Raw genomic sequence first — 12,993 nt, 5'->3', positions numbered from 1 at the left:
AGAAGGATCTGATATAGAAGGATCAAGGCAAAGTTCACAGTTTGTCACAGCAACTGTGAAACTGAAGTCTTAATGAACTAAAAGAAGTCTGTCTTAGAACACTCAGAAATATATGTGAGTATGACACCTTTTCTAGGGCAACTCACTTGATTATGAAATGTGGATTTAATTATAGTTGTCCTCAGAAATGGTGTTACAGTGATGGGAATATTGTACTAACAGTTTTATAACAAACTCTTCTGGAAGGATTGCTTTAAATTGTCTTCACTTGTTTAAACTTTGAACATTTATTCAGTATTCTTAGTGCTGTTTGAACAGGGTCCTTAATAGTTCTAAACAGGAGGACAAATTTTGCAGCTCTGTGAGAAAAGCTGCAGAGGGGTCATCCCACTGGGCAATTTAAATTTTTTGTTAATTCAAGATGTTTGTAATGACTTAACACTGCAGCTTGTTGTAAGAAGTGGTGTGTTTTCAGTGCTTTTAATTTCAAACTTGGCAAGTTCAGCTCAGTGATGGCTTTTGTGCTGTCTGCAGGTGAACCAGTCACTGTGTATCGCCTTGAAGAGAGTTCTCCCAGCATCCTGAACAACAGCATGTCCTCCTGGTCACAGCTGGGGCTCTGTGCTAAAATCGAATTCTTAAGTAAAGAGGAGATGGGAGGAGGTTTACGCCGAGCTCTCAAAGTTGTGTGCACGTGGTCAGAATATGATATCCTGAAATCAGGACATCTTTACATCATCAAGTCTTTTCTTCCTGAAGTTGTGAACACTTGGTCAAGCATTTATAAGGAGGACACTGTGTTGCACTTGTGCTTGAGAGTAAGTTCTGTCTTTTGTCAATTATTAAACATGGACAGGCATTGTATGTTAAACAGGAATTATTTTCCCACCTGTAAACTAGTATATACTTATTAGAATAAGAAAAAAAGTTAGTGTGGGGTTCTGTATGAGCAAAAGTGTTAAAAACTCTGCTCCAGGTTGGCTTATTTAATCAAAGAGCTCAAATTCTTAAAATATAGATATAATTTAAAAAGCAAGTAATCTGTTACTCTGCCTTGGGGGAATAGACACTGTTCCCACTGCTGGTCCCTGTTCTGTTAAGCAGCTAATGAGGTGTGGGTTTGACTCACAGGAAATTCAGCAGCAGAGAGCAGCACAGAAGCTCACCTTTGCATTCAACCAGATGAAGCCCAAATCCATCCCATACTCTCCAAGGTGAGTGTGTTTAAAATGCCATTGTATTGCATGCTTTTGGCTCAGGGCGATGCCTACAGGATGTGAATAGATGCATCACATATATTAAAATACTGATATGTAGACATGTCCTGGAATATTGCTGTGAATGTGGCAAGCAGAATTGTCCCATGCAGTATTTTCCACTGATATTTTCTGCACTGATTCTAATCTAGTGAGATAATCTAAATGGCTTTGTGTAATAGTTTAAAAGTATTTAAATTGTTAGTAAAACAAATAAAAATCTAATAGTAATGCTAGATTCCTATTTTGGAACTATATTAATTAAGTGTATTTTTTCCAGGTTCTTGGAAGTTTTCCTGTTATATTGCCACTCTGCTGGCCAGTGGTTTGCAGTTGAAGAGTGCATGACTGGAGAGTTTAGAAAATACAATAACAATAATGGGGATGAAATTATCCCAACTAACATGCTGGAGGAGGTAATGCTGGCTTTCAGCCACTGGACATATGAGTATACAAGAGGAGAACTGTTGGTATTAGATCTGCAAGGTAAGGCCCTGACTTTGAAACTTGCATTGGGGCCAAGGTCTATGGGTTTTTCTTTTGATAGCATTTTGTTAAGGATTTGTATATTTGTAATAAACAGCATTACTTAGTGCTGCTTCTTCTAGTTAGTTAGGATCTATGATTTTCTTATTTAATCATATTATGATAAAGATTGGAAAGGACCTCTAAAAGCATTGAGTCCAACTTTACCCAGCACTGCCAAATCCAGCACACTCCATGTGCCCTGGGGCCACCCCAAACAGCTTTAAAATCCCTGCAGGGATGGTGACTGCACCACTACCTGGGCAGCTGCTCCAGGGCTTGGCAGCCTTTTCAGTGAATATGTTTTACCTCATATCCAACCTAAATGTCCCCTAGTGCAACTTCAGGCCATTTGCTTGTCCTCCTGGTGGGGACTGGCCCCCACCTGGCTACAGTGTCCTTTCAGGTAGTTCTAGACAGTGATGGGGTCTCCTCTGAGTCTCTTCTTCCCCAGGAGAAACATCCCCAGCTCCCTCAGCTGCTCCTCACAGGACCTGTGCTCCAGCTTTTTAGTTCTAATATAGTATTAAATCTTACAGCAACACAGAAACTATAAATATATACATTTTCCTAATGAAATGTGCCGTAAAAAATGCTATTTTTTGGCACATTTGTGTAGTGCCAATGTGGGAAGCTGGTTTTATCCTGAATTCTGTGCCAGATATTCTGCAGTGAGAACTGTATAGGAGATTTTTCTCATGGGTGAAAACTCAAGCTAGGAAATGCAAAAAATAGATAGAAGAAATCTGAGAAGCACTGAGTGCTTGCTTAGGAGCAATTTTCTAAGGGTAGAGAATCATGTTTAGTTTGGGTTGTGTTTGTTGTGGGTTTTTTCTTGTTTTATTCTTGGAAAAGCTGAAAAGTCATAGCTAAGGATTCAAGGCTTTTTAATATTAATATATTTATGTAATCAGAAGTGTATCAGATTTAACTTTTTCTTCATGTGCTGTCTGAAGGTGTTGGTGAAAATTTGACAGATCCCTCTGTGATAAAAGCTGGGGAAAAAAGGTAAGGGTTAAGAAAGACTGGAAGTATTACATAAAACTTTCCCTGGAAAGAGAACACATGCCAAGTGATGTTTATGTGCACTTTCTTTTCAAGGTCATATGATATGGTGTTTGGGCCAGCCAATCTGGGAGAGGATGCAATAAAAAACTTCAGAGCAAAGCACCACTGTAATTCCTGCTGCAGGAAACTGAAACTTCCTGGTAAGAGCTGCAGGACCCTCCTTCTGAGACACTGATGTCATGAGATGTTGTGTGATACATAATGAAATAGTCAAGGCATGCTGTGAAAGTTTAACAAGTCATAAACAGCAATTATGTAATTTGACTTTAGGCTTCTGATTGCACCTATGATTAAAAAATCCCTGTTTTGATAGTGCATATCCTGAAATTCCTCTTCAAAAGTGCATTTGCATATCCAAATCTTTGCTAGACATTTATGCCCCATTGATTCTACTAGCTCAAGAAATAGTAATCATTATGACTTTGTTCTGTTTGTACAGATCTGAAGAGGAATGACTACACACCTGACAAGATCATATTTCCTCAGGACGATGCCCCTGAACTGACAATTCAGCCTGGAAGCTGCACCAAAGATTCTGATCCGGCCAATTCCATCCGTCTGATGCTCTGATGATGTGACCAACTCAGTGGCTTCGCTCAAACTTCCTGGAACCTCACCAAGTTGTCACTTACCTTTCCCTCACTATAATGAAAAGAAAGACTTGTCAAAACAAGGATTACTGTATCATAAGTGGAATTTTGGCTGGTCCATAATCTAAGGATTTTACCTTGTGATAACCATCTACAGAGCAGCTTGGCAGCTGATCCTTCTAAAGGTGGAATAATGACAAGTATTTAAGATGTGTTTTTAAAGGGGCTTTTTAAGCAGAAAGTTTTATTTTTTATTTTATTTTGGTTTAGTGGAGGATTTTCTTCCTGTAGTCCTGTGGTGGGAAATATGCCTTCCACCAAAAGGATTTTGGTAGTTGATGTTTTAAGGTAAAGCATTTGTCTTTTTGGCATTTGTCTTACTGTCAATGAGCAAAACCAGGAGAAAGCACCTACCTCTGTAAAGCCAGAGTATTCTTAGAGTGTTTTCGGAAGTGTTCCACTAATATTTTCTCACCAGGTGTCTTTTAATCTGACCTTTTGAAGAGGACAGAGCCAAATGAGGTGTATATAGGATGCCAATAGACTGAAGTTGAAGGTAGGAACGTGATCTGTTCCAAAAGAGAGAGAGTCTCCTGAATCAGGATTCTTTCAGCTTCATGACTGTACAACTGGGCTTGGTTGCTTTTGTTTTGTGAAATAGAGCCTGAATTGTGCATAATGAAATTTCTTGTTTTACACATTTCAATTTTATCAAGTCACTGTCAAATAGTAACAAAGCCATGATAGACTGGTATAATCATATTTAATAGAAGAATTAGTTTGTGCTGGTCCAAATAAGTTGCCTTGTAAGAACACAAGTTGGAAGTGCTTTCCCTTGTACGTACGTAGTGACTGCTTCAGAAGTTCTGCCTTCCAAAGATCTCCTAAAACCAGTGTATCAAAGCCGAATGTACACATAACTTGTAAATGTATTTAAAATTGTGTAGAAAACATCTTTAATGTTATGTTATTTGTGGTACTTACTTAAGAGAGACTAGGGTTGGATTACCATTGTGTAAAGTACGGGAGATTGCAATGCACCTTCATGCCAATAAAATGTAATTTAACTGTCCCAAATATTGTTGAGCATTCAGCAAGAAAAGAACCTGTTGTCCAACTGAAGTTTCATGCTGCGATTTTTTTTTTTTTGTTACATAGGTACTAATTTGTAATTTTTAATTAAAAGGGCAGTATATAGCTCTATAAATTTTTTATTCAGTAGTGTATCTTATAGATACAGACCTAAGGCACGAACACAATAGTTGTTTAAATGGTGTTTTATGTTTGATGGGGAAAGGTAAAATGTTATAAGGATATAATACTGTATACATTTTGTATATCATTAAATCTTTAAAGAATCTAAAATAAATTTATTCTTGTTTACAGACTTCTGCTCTCCGTCTCAGTCTGAAGGGTTATTTTGGTGAATTTAAGTAACTCTTTATGCAGAAAAGTAGAATTTGCCACGCTGGATCAAAGTAGCTCTTAGCCTTTGAGGTATCACAACTTGGGCCAACACCAGAAACTAGGGAGGTAAAAAAGTGAAAACTGTCATAGCTGCCAAACACATGTGAGGGGATTCATGAGTAAATCAGTCAAAAATAGCTCTTCACAATGTTTAATTCTTCTGACTGCATCACCTCCTGTTGCTGGGAGGGAATGGGCAGATACTCCAAATGTACGTGCGCCTTTCTAAAGTAACAGCAGCACTGAGTCTGTAAGCGTGACTGGCTCTGCAAATTGAGAGAGATTTCTAGAGGAGTCTCTGGTGTTTTGAAAATGTGACCAGATTTCAGTGTATGAAAGAAGAAAAACATTTTGAGAAAATTGCAAGTAAAACCTGGGAAACTTTGTTTCTTGACAAACACTTAACTACGCACAGTTATTTTGTAGCTGTGTTAACTGCTCTTCAGTAGTTCTGCTTGTGACTCATTTCTTAGCAAAATAAACAGATGTGACCACCTTGTGATGGGTGTGAGTGATTATGGGGAGTGCTCCTTCTGCTCAGTCTTGCAGTGACTCAGGCCTGAAGCTTTTTCAAGGCCAAAAGGGACAAAAGTGGTTGGGAAATGCCTGTAAGATTTGGAGTGGTTACCACTGTTCACATTTCTGTACATCTGCCTGGCATGAGCTGTAGCTTACTCTGTGTGATTTACAGCTTGAATTACATGAGAAGTGTTCGTCTAAACTGACTGAGAGGGGAGGAATGTGTAACTTCCAGAAGTGATCTGCCTCATACTTGCTGGGGAAAAAATCATAAATGTCAAGTACCCTTTAGGGAAGGAATTGGAAAACTGTGGTGGCAAAGGACAAAAACAAGTTGGTTTGAAAAAGAAGCCTGACTCTGTTTGAACAGTGCCACATCCTGCTGATGTTGGGCAGTAGGAACATGAAAACTATTCCATGGAATTCTATTTGTCTGAGAAGATCAAGTGTGGCACCTCTGCTGAAACCTCATCAATCTAAAAATGCTCTATAAATAGGGAAGTGTTGTGATCCTTTAGCTTATAAATTTTCTTTACCAAAAAGGAGGAAAGTGATGGAACTGGAACTTCTGATAACTATTCAAGAACAAAAGTATTGGCATATCTTCTTAGAACCTAGCTTTTAAATAGAGGGATATAATTCAAACCCTCTCTAATTATTTTTTAGTCAAAATCTGAAATGCTTTAGTGAATTTCCAACTAGGAGGGTATTTAAAAGGGTATTTTTCCTATAGAGAAATTTATATGCTTCATAATTTAGACTTTGGTGGATTAATTAAAAGTCATTTGTTGACTGCTTTCTTGCAGTATTTAGGTGGTGAAACATTTCAGAGAAAACCAATCCTAAATGCACTGTGGCAAAATATATACAACCAGCTCCTGGGGAACTGGTTTTTTAGCTGCTGCTCAGCAGCCTTGTGGTTTGGAAAAGGAGGGGTTTGGTTTTTATGCCTGACAGTGATTTCCTACATGTTAAATCTTTGTGGTTGCATTTCACTTAATGCCGTAACTCTTAACAGTGTAGGAATTTGGAGAGGGGAAAAATACTACAGCTGTAGATTTGGTAGTATCAGTTCATATTAAATGTTCCTAAAAGACCAGTTGGGAAAAAAATAGGACTTTTCAATATGTAACAAGGCCTCTGAAAAAAGTTCTGATGATTTAATATTTCTTGATTAAGACTTTTCCTTGCAATAATTTACTTTGTGGTGAGAGTGGTGGCAAAAGTTAATTCTCAGCTGCAGACCTTGCAGGTGGTGGCACCCATGTGGATTTGTGTATTGTGCTACATCAAAATAGTAAGTCAAAGTCTTGATTCAGATTGCACAAAATGTGGGAATAAACATATCCAGTTCCATTTACAAAACTGAACCAGATTTTGAGGGGTCAATAGCAGTGACACCTGTCCCAGGAGTGCTGGAGACATCCCTTGAAGTTTTACAAGATGATTAGGAGGTGTTTTACATCACTTCATGGGCCTCTTCTGTGGGTACTTGTTACATTCCAGGTTGTCTGTTACAAAGAGGGAAAAACTGCTGCTCTTCAGTGGCATATGGAATTTAGAGATGAACTGCATTAACATAGCTAATTAAAAGCCATCTGCCATACCTTTTTATCTTTCCTCAGGAAAATCCTCATAACACCAAGAAGCTAATTCATTATGATGTTTTGAGGTAGTTCCATCCCTTTATGATCAACACCCTTGGTCATCACTGCCCTTCCAGCAGAGCATGGCAATAATAAATCCTAATCCAAGTGAGCAAACACGGATAAAGGTGTTGGGCCAAAGTTCCCTGCTCAGTGGAATGGAGCTCTCTTCCCAAAGTTTTCTGTTCTGGCTGGCACAGAAGGACACAGAGGCAGGTCTGGCCAGGTGTGTTCCCTGGCCAGTGTTACCAGGTGACATCACAAGGCGCTGGGGCAGGAGATGCTGGGGTGACAGGATGGAACACGGGACTGAACACAGGGCACTGCTCGTGTTTTTTCTACGGAGATTGCTGCGGGTTTAGAGTTCTCTGCCCTGCCTCAGAATACAACATCAGCCTCTAAACAAGAACAGCAACATTGGTGAGCAGGTGTGGGTGGTGTAGATTCTGTGTTCAGCATCTCAACTGTCTGATTGGGGATGGGGACACTTTGGCCCAGGACAGACTTATGCAGCCAGAAAACAAAAGTACTAAAATTTTCCTAACATGAATTAAGTAACATTATATAGCAAAAATCTGAAGAACAACCTGCTTCTAGTAGCATCTGGACTGCAACCTATGGTTTTAGAAAACAGGTGAGTACTGTACCCAAGGAAATGAAATATAATGTAATATGCAGTATTAAGCATTTTGCCCTAAAAATGGCTATTCACAAGTGGTGGTAGTTTTTGAGTAATTGTGTATGGAGTAAAAGAGTGAATAGAATATTAGGAATAACTCTTAAAACCTTAGGTGTTTAAATAACACCTCATAATGATGCCTCTTACCATACTGGAAAGAGCTTAGTGGGGAAGATGAAGAGTCTTTGCCACTATAAACCTGGTGAAAATAAATGTGAACGTAATTTTTAAAGAAGAAACTGTAGCATTTTAGATTCCCACTGGTGTGGATTTTTCTCACAGTAGGTGGAAGGATGGCATGGAAATGGAAGTACTCCCCCAAGGAACAGCTGGAGGATATGAGCAGCCTGCACCCGGGGCTCACAGGGCTGCAGAACCTGGAGAACACGTGCTACATGAACGCGGTGCTGCAGTGCCTCTGCAGCCTCACCCCGCTCGTGCAGTATTTCCTCTCAGGGAAGTGGAACACAGCCCTGCACCAGTGAGTCGGTTTGTTCTCAGTGCTGAGGGCTCTCTGCTTGGCACTATTTTACTGCCAAAGGATATGTGCTGTCATGAGACTGTCCAAGGCACCTGCCAGCTTCCCCCAGGCAGTTCCAGTCAGATTGACCACCAGCTGGTTTCCTTCTCCTTTGAGAGCCCAGCCCTTTTCCTTGCTGGTCCTTCAGCATTTCTTCCCATATTGATGGTAATACCTGTTACTGTTGTCTTGATCATGATTCCTACCACTTTCTGGGATCTGCAGAGTCCCTCAAGCCAAGTGACAGCTGCCAAAGCTGTACTGTACCAGCATCTGTTTTCTCAGTTTCTGTATTGTGCTTCCATTTGAAGGCAGGCACTCTTTTTTCATCCATCACCTGAAACTCTCCCCTTTTTTCCAAGGGAGATCGGAGAGTCTGCGACTGCCTTTGGCTGTTTGGTGTCTGACATGTGGCTTGGAGAGTTTGACTTTGTTTCCCCTGAGGCTTTTCACTCCGTCTTTGGGAAGCGGCACCCAGCTTTTAGCAGCAAGACTCAGCATGATGCACAGGAGTTCCTCATCTGTGTGCTGGATGACCTCCATGAGGCTTTCAAGCAGGTGAGAGCCCAGCTGTGGTGTTTTGGGAACTACAGCTGTTTCCTCTGCATGACTTGGCATTCCATGTAATAATTGCCTATCATCCTCTTCTGAACTCTATGATGGGGCCACTAATAACTTTCCTTTTCTACCTTTATTTCAGACCCATGGACACACAATTATTAATTTGCTTCTTGTCTAATGCTCCATCAAATTGCAGCCCCATCTAAATGACAATGCTGGTGTAGCTTCACTGTCCTAACCTCTGCCTCTCCTTTCTCCTTCCACAGTTAACGTTCATCCACTTTCTCATCTGCCTGAAAACTTCACATCTGCCATGCACCCATGACTTTCTCCCCTCCAGAGCCACTGATAAAGAGCTTTTCAAGCAATTAATGCTATCAAATGTCTGACTTGTTGTATTTTTGTTACTTTTCTCTCAGAAAATGAATCAATCTTACTCTACATGTATGAACCATCAAGTAAAGTAACAGCATTTTAGAGCCATGTTCTGTGGCACGACTAACAACTGATCAACCCAGGGAGTGGGCAGCATGTACTGAAACTCAGTTGAAGGCACTTAACAAAACAATTGCTTATCTACATTTTGTCAATCTTTCTCCTTCTGTATAGCCAAGCCAAGAAAGACGGAGCGCTGCTGCAGGAGCAAGCACAAGGAGTAGCAGTGGCACATCTATTATAACACACTTATTTGAGGGACAGCTCAGTTATGCCATCAGGTGTCTGACATGCAAAGCCCTCAGTGACAAACCCGAGAGCTTCACCGTCCTCTCCCTGCCCATCCCCTCCACCAGAGTGTGCTCTCTGCAGGTACAACAGCCAGCACCTTCCTGCTGCTTTCTGCTTCAGCTGGGAGTAGAGCCTTAGACTAAAAGGTTTTATTGGAAAAATGCAGGGCTTGCTTTAGTTACTTTGGTCTCCTGAGCACTAATGGATATTCTTGGATCTGGTCCCTAGAGAAGTGGGGTGTCTTTACTGGTCTCAGAACCATGGAGGCTGGTAAGGTTATAAGACCAATGCTCAAGAGTTGCCAGGGGATGAAGGATATTAAGATTATTCAATAGCAGACGTGAAGGTTTTATTCCAATTATCCAAGTATTTCTGCCTTGGTGGGGAGAATGGAAGCCAATGCTGGCTGCTTTGTCTTGTGAATTTGTAATGTCAGCCTTGCTGCATCACACTTCAGTTAGGGGGAGCAAATTCATCTCTTATTGCTTAACACCTCTATGGGTGGAGGAAGATCTGTTCAGTCAAGTCATGATTGGATTTTTTTCCTTTGACAGGACTGCCTGGAATGCTTTTTTCAGCCAGACACACTGACTCGGAACAACCAAATCTACTGCCACTGGTGTGGAAGCAACCAAGATGCAACAGTAACAGCCTCCATAACCAAGGCACCACAGATCATAATTTTTCATCTAAAGAGGTATAGTCTAAGTGAGGTAGGACATGGCCAGCCCCTGGGCAATGTGAGTCATGAAGGACAGTCACTTGTGTTTGCCTGAATGGAAACAAATCACTGCAAATAAGTGGGTTTAGTACTTTAGATACCTGAAAGCTAAAAGGGCCTTTACAGAAATACACCTGTCAAACATGCAAGTTGCAGTCCTGAATTTCATGTACGGTGCTCTGTCCTGCAGCCCAGCAAATTTCTCCCCATACTTGGGATCCCCTCTCCAGAGGGAAGAGAACAGCACCAGGCAGTGACTGACTACAGCCCAGTGCAGGGGCTCATCCAGTCCCTGAATGATCCCTGTGAATCAATTCCTGTGCCTTGGGTTCCAAAAGCAGGACTGACAGTGGTCTGCTTGCTGCTGCTGCAGTTGAGACACTCTGCTTTTGTTTATCCCTTTACTAAATCAGTCCTAAAGAGAGTGGTGCCTCAGCAAAGGAGCACCTGGGTTAGCAGATTTCACTAGCCACACATAGCCAGGCGCTGAATTTATTCTAAAGAAATTTTTTTCTTAACAACTTTCCACCTATAAAGAAAACTACTCTGGGATGATTTGACTTCCCAGAACTATGTTATCTGAAGTTCTTTTTTAATTTTCCATTCAGCATCTGCTTTTCTCAACATTCTCAAAGGACGTGGTCCCCAGCTGCAGCTCTTGGCCACACTGTGAATGTTTAAAAGTGCAGTGATGTACTCAACGTTACAGAGGGAAGAGGGATGAAGTCTGGCATGAGAGAAGAGCTGACACTGGCACTGCAGTCCAGTCCAAAATGTTTAGGACACAGAGAGACTGATGGAAAGATATGACTTCAGGCTTTGACTGAAGGATCAGGAAGCAAGAGCTTTGCTTTTCTTGCTGGACATGTCATGAGGGTTTGGTGCATTTTTTGTGAGTTTACTACAATACAAAACATTACCAGAGATCTTTCTTTCAAATGCTGGGCAGTCAGTTGTTGGCTTTCCCTCCTCCCAGGAAAGTCAGTTAAGCAATGACCACAACACAAACAGAAGTTGAGGGTCATTTAAAATCGTCCAAAAATTCATTTCAGGTTTGCCTGGCAGGACAAGAACAGAAGGAAACTCTCAACCACTGTCTGCTATCCATTCAGCGATCTGGATCTCTCTCCCTACATCTCCACATCGTGTAACAACAATACAGAGTACAGCCTGTGTGCTGTAGTGGTAAGCTTTGCCCTTCCAGCTTTTATTGGGAATGCCCTGGCTCATGGAGCAGATGAAGTCTGTGTTGGTGTGGACTGAATGTATAATGAATTATAATTTAATGTATGTTTTGTTGTACGCTTTTTTCTACCAGCCATGGACGTAATCCAGTAACAGTATGTAACTGAAGGACAGAGACATTATTTCTCCTTCTTCCCCAACATCTCAATTTTAAAAGAATGCTCTCCTGGCACATAATGCCTCTTCGGAGTAAACTTGCAGGCTGATCCAGCATGAATCCTGGTTTTAAATAAGGCCATAGCTCACAACAATGGGGTCCTCTTGTAGTGTCCTGTATTAGGGCTAATAGTTGGATTGCAAATGTAATTGCAACATAAATAAGCATGATCATAATCCATTAACTCTGGTTGAATGAATTTATTTGAATTAACATTCCCTGTCCTAGGCCAAAAGGGGCTAGAACCCTCCGTGCCATCTTTTCCAAGTGCACACATGAAACCATTGCCAGTTCCTAGCTTTGCCTGAAAGGAGACAGAACAGGAGTCTGGTTTTAACAGACTGTGTTGTTTGTTACAGAACCATGCTGGAGATCTGGATTATGGCCACTACACGGCCTTCTGCAAGCACTCAATCACCCAGCACTGGTACAGCTTTGATGATGCACAGGTCACCAAGATCCCAGACTCTGCAGTGCAGGCTGACACAGCTTACCTCCTCTTCTACATCTCCCAAGGCTACTGACACCCTGTTAGTCTTGAAAAGGAACACTAGGTAGGGCAGCACCTAGAATTCACCAGCAGCATTAGCCAACTCCTGTTTCATCAATAAACTAGAGCATGTGCACCCTGATCAGCTGTTGTGGTCTTTCAGGAAGTGACTCCTAGAAAGGACAGTTACAGCCCTAAGCCATGAAGGAATGTGCATCTGCTCCATGTGCACAAGGGCCAGGGTTGTTTTCCATGACACCCTTCTTGCACCCCTCAAAACAACATGGATGTTGAGCACACGGATGCACTTACTTGGAAATTCTTGTTTTTCTGCTGGCTAAGTACAGTAGGTTGTTCTAAGCTGCCTTTCAGGAACTAACAGAAGGATACCAAAGTGAAAGCACACAACCAGACCAGACTGTGCTACAGAAGAGCGGATGGAGTCACCATTAATACAGAAGAAAGAAAAAGGCATTGCTCTACTGATGTCATTTTTGTTTCTCCAGCACTTTAAACTTGTTTGCAGCTTGCAAGCTTCTGGAAAACAATCAATATTGGTCTTAATTCCACCAGCAAGACAGACACAGACAGACAGGTAAAAGCTCAGAATGTAAGACTTTTGAATGCCAACCTTATCAGAAAAGGAAAACTAACCCTAATCCATAGTAGAGAAATATGTAAGATGCAACTAAAAGAAGTTTTTAAACTAATCAGCTCTATGCAAAACAGCATTTTTATCTGGAGAACCTTTAAACTGTGTGAGTATGAGTCAGACTGTTATTATGTACAATCTTGATCATTACATAACAGCTGAGAAAGAAAA

At 41.1% G+C, this 12,993-nt stretch overlaps 2 protein-coding genes across 2 annotated transcripts in view; both read left to right on the top strand.

Moving 5' to 3' along the window:
• Nucleotides 1-5,239, top strand: part of TRPM7 (transient receptor potential cation channel subfamily M member 7) — a 51,632-nt gene extending 46,393 nt beyond the window's left edge. Inside the window, exons 35-40 of the mRNA XM_054272492.1 lie at nucleotides 535-818; nucleotides 1,132-1,214; nucleotides 1,537-1,742; nucleotides 2,738-2,789; nucleotides 2,883-2,989; nucleotides 3,289-5,239. Of these exons, the coding sequence (XP_054128467.1) occupies nucleotides 535-818; nucleotides 1,132-1,214; nucleotides 1,537-1,742; nucleotides 2,738-2,789; nucleotides 2,883-2,989; nucleotides 3,289-3,419 (863 nt within the window). The 3' untranslated portion in view covers nucleotides 3,420-5,239. The remainder of the gene's footprint in view (nucleotides 1-534; nucleotides 819-1,131; nucleotides 1,215-1,536; nucleotides 1,743-2,737; nucleotides 2,790-2,882; nucleotides 2,990-3,288) is intronic.
• Nucleotides 5,240-8,043: 2,804 nt separating this feature from the next.
• On the top strand, nucleotides 8,044-12,924 carry USP50 (ubiquitin specific peptidase 50). Its single transcript, XM_054273001.1, has 6 exons — nucleotides 8,044-8,231; nucleotides 8,633-8,845; nucleotides 9,446-9,638; nucleotides 10,112-10,254; nucleotides 11,331-11,463; nucleotides 12,040-12,924. Exons 1-6 carry the CDS (start codon nucleotides 8,044-8,046, stop codon nucleotides 12,202-12,204), a joined length of 1,035 nt encoding a protein of 344 aa, XP_054128976.1. The 3' UTR covers nucleotides 12,205-12,924.
• The last annotated feature ends 69 nt before the right edge of the window (nucleotides 12,925-12,993 follow it).

The sequence above is a fragment of the Melozone crissalis genome, unplaced genomic scaffold (assembly GCF_028551555.1).
Source record: "Melozone crissalis strain CALT ecotype California unplaced genomic scaffold, PUWL_Pcris_2 ptg000014l_1, whole genome shotgun sequence".
Classification (NCBI taxonomy): domain Eukaryota; kingdom Metazoa; phylum Chordata; class Aves; order Passeriformes; family Passerellidae; genus Melozone; species Melozone crissalis.
The sequence above is the reverse complement of the archived record's forward strand: the minus strand, read 5'-3'. Positions and strand labels throughout refer to the sequence as shown.

Coding starts and splice junctions, on each gene's coding strand:
- USP50 (XM_054273001.1), top strand. CDS start 8,044: ATGGCATGGAAATGGAAGTACTCCCCCAAGGAACAGCTGGAGGATATG. Junction 8,846..9,445: donor CAGGTGAGAGCCCAGCTGTG/GTGTTTTGGGAA, acceptor TGTATAGCCAAG/CCAAGAAAGACGGAGCGCTG. Junction 10,255..11,330: donor ATAATTTTTCATCTAAAGAG/GTATAGTCTAAG, acceptor AATTCATTTCAG/GTTTGCCTGGCAGGACAAGA.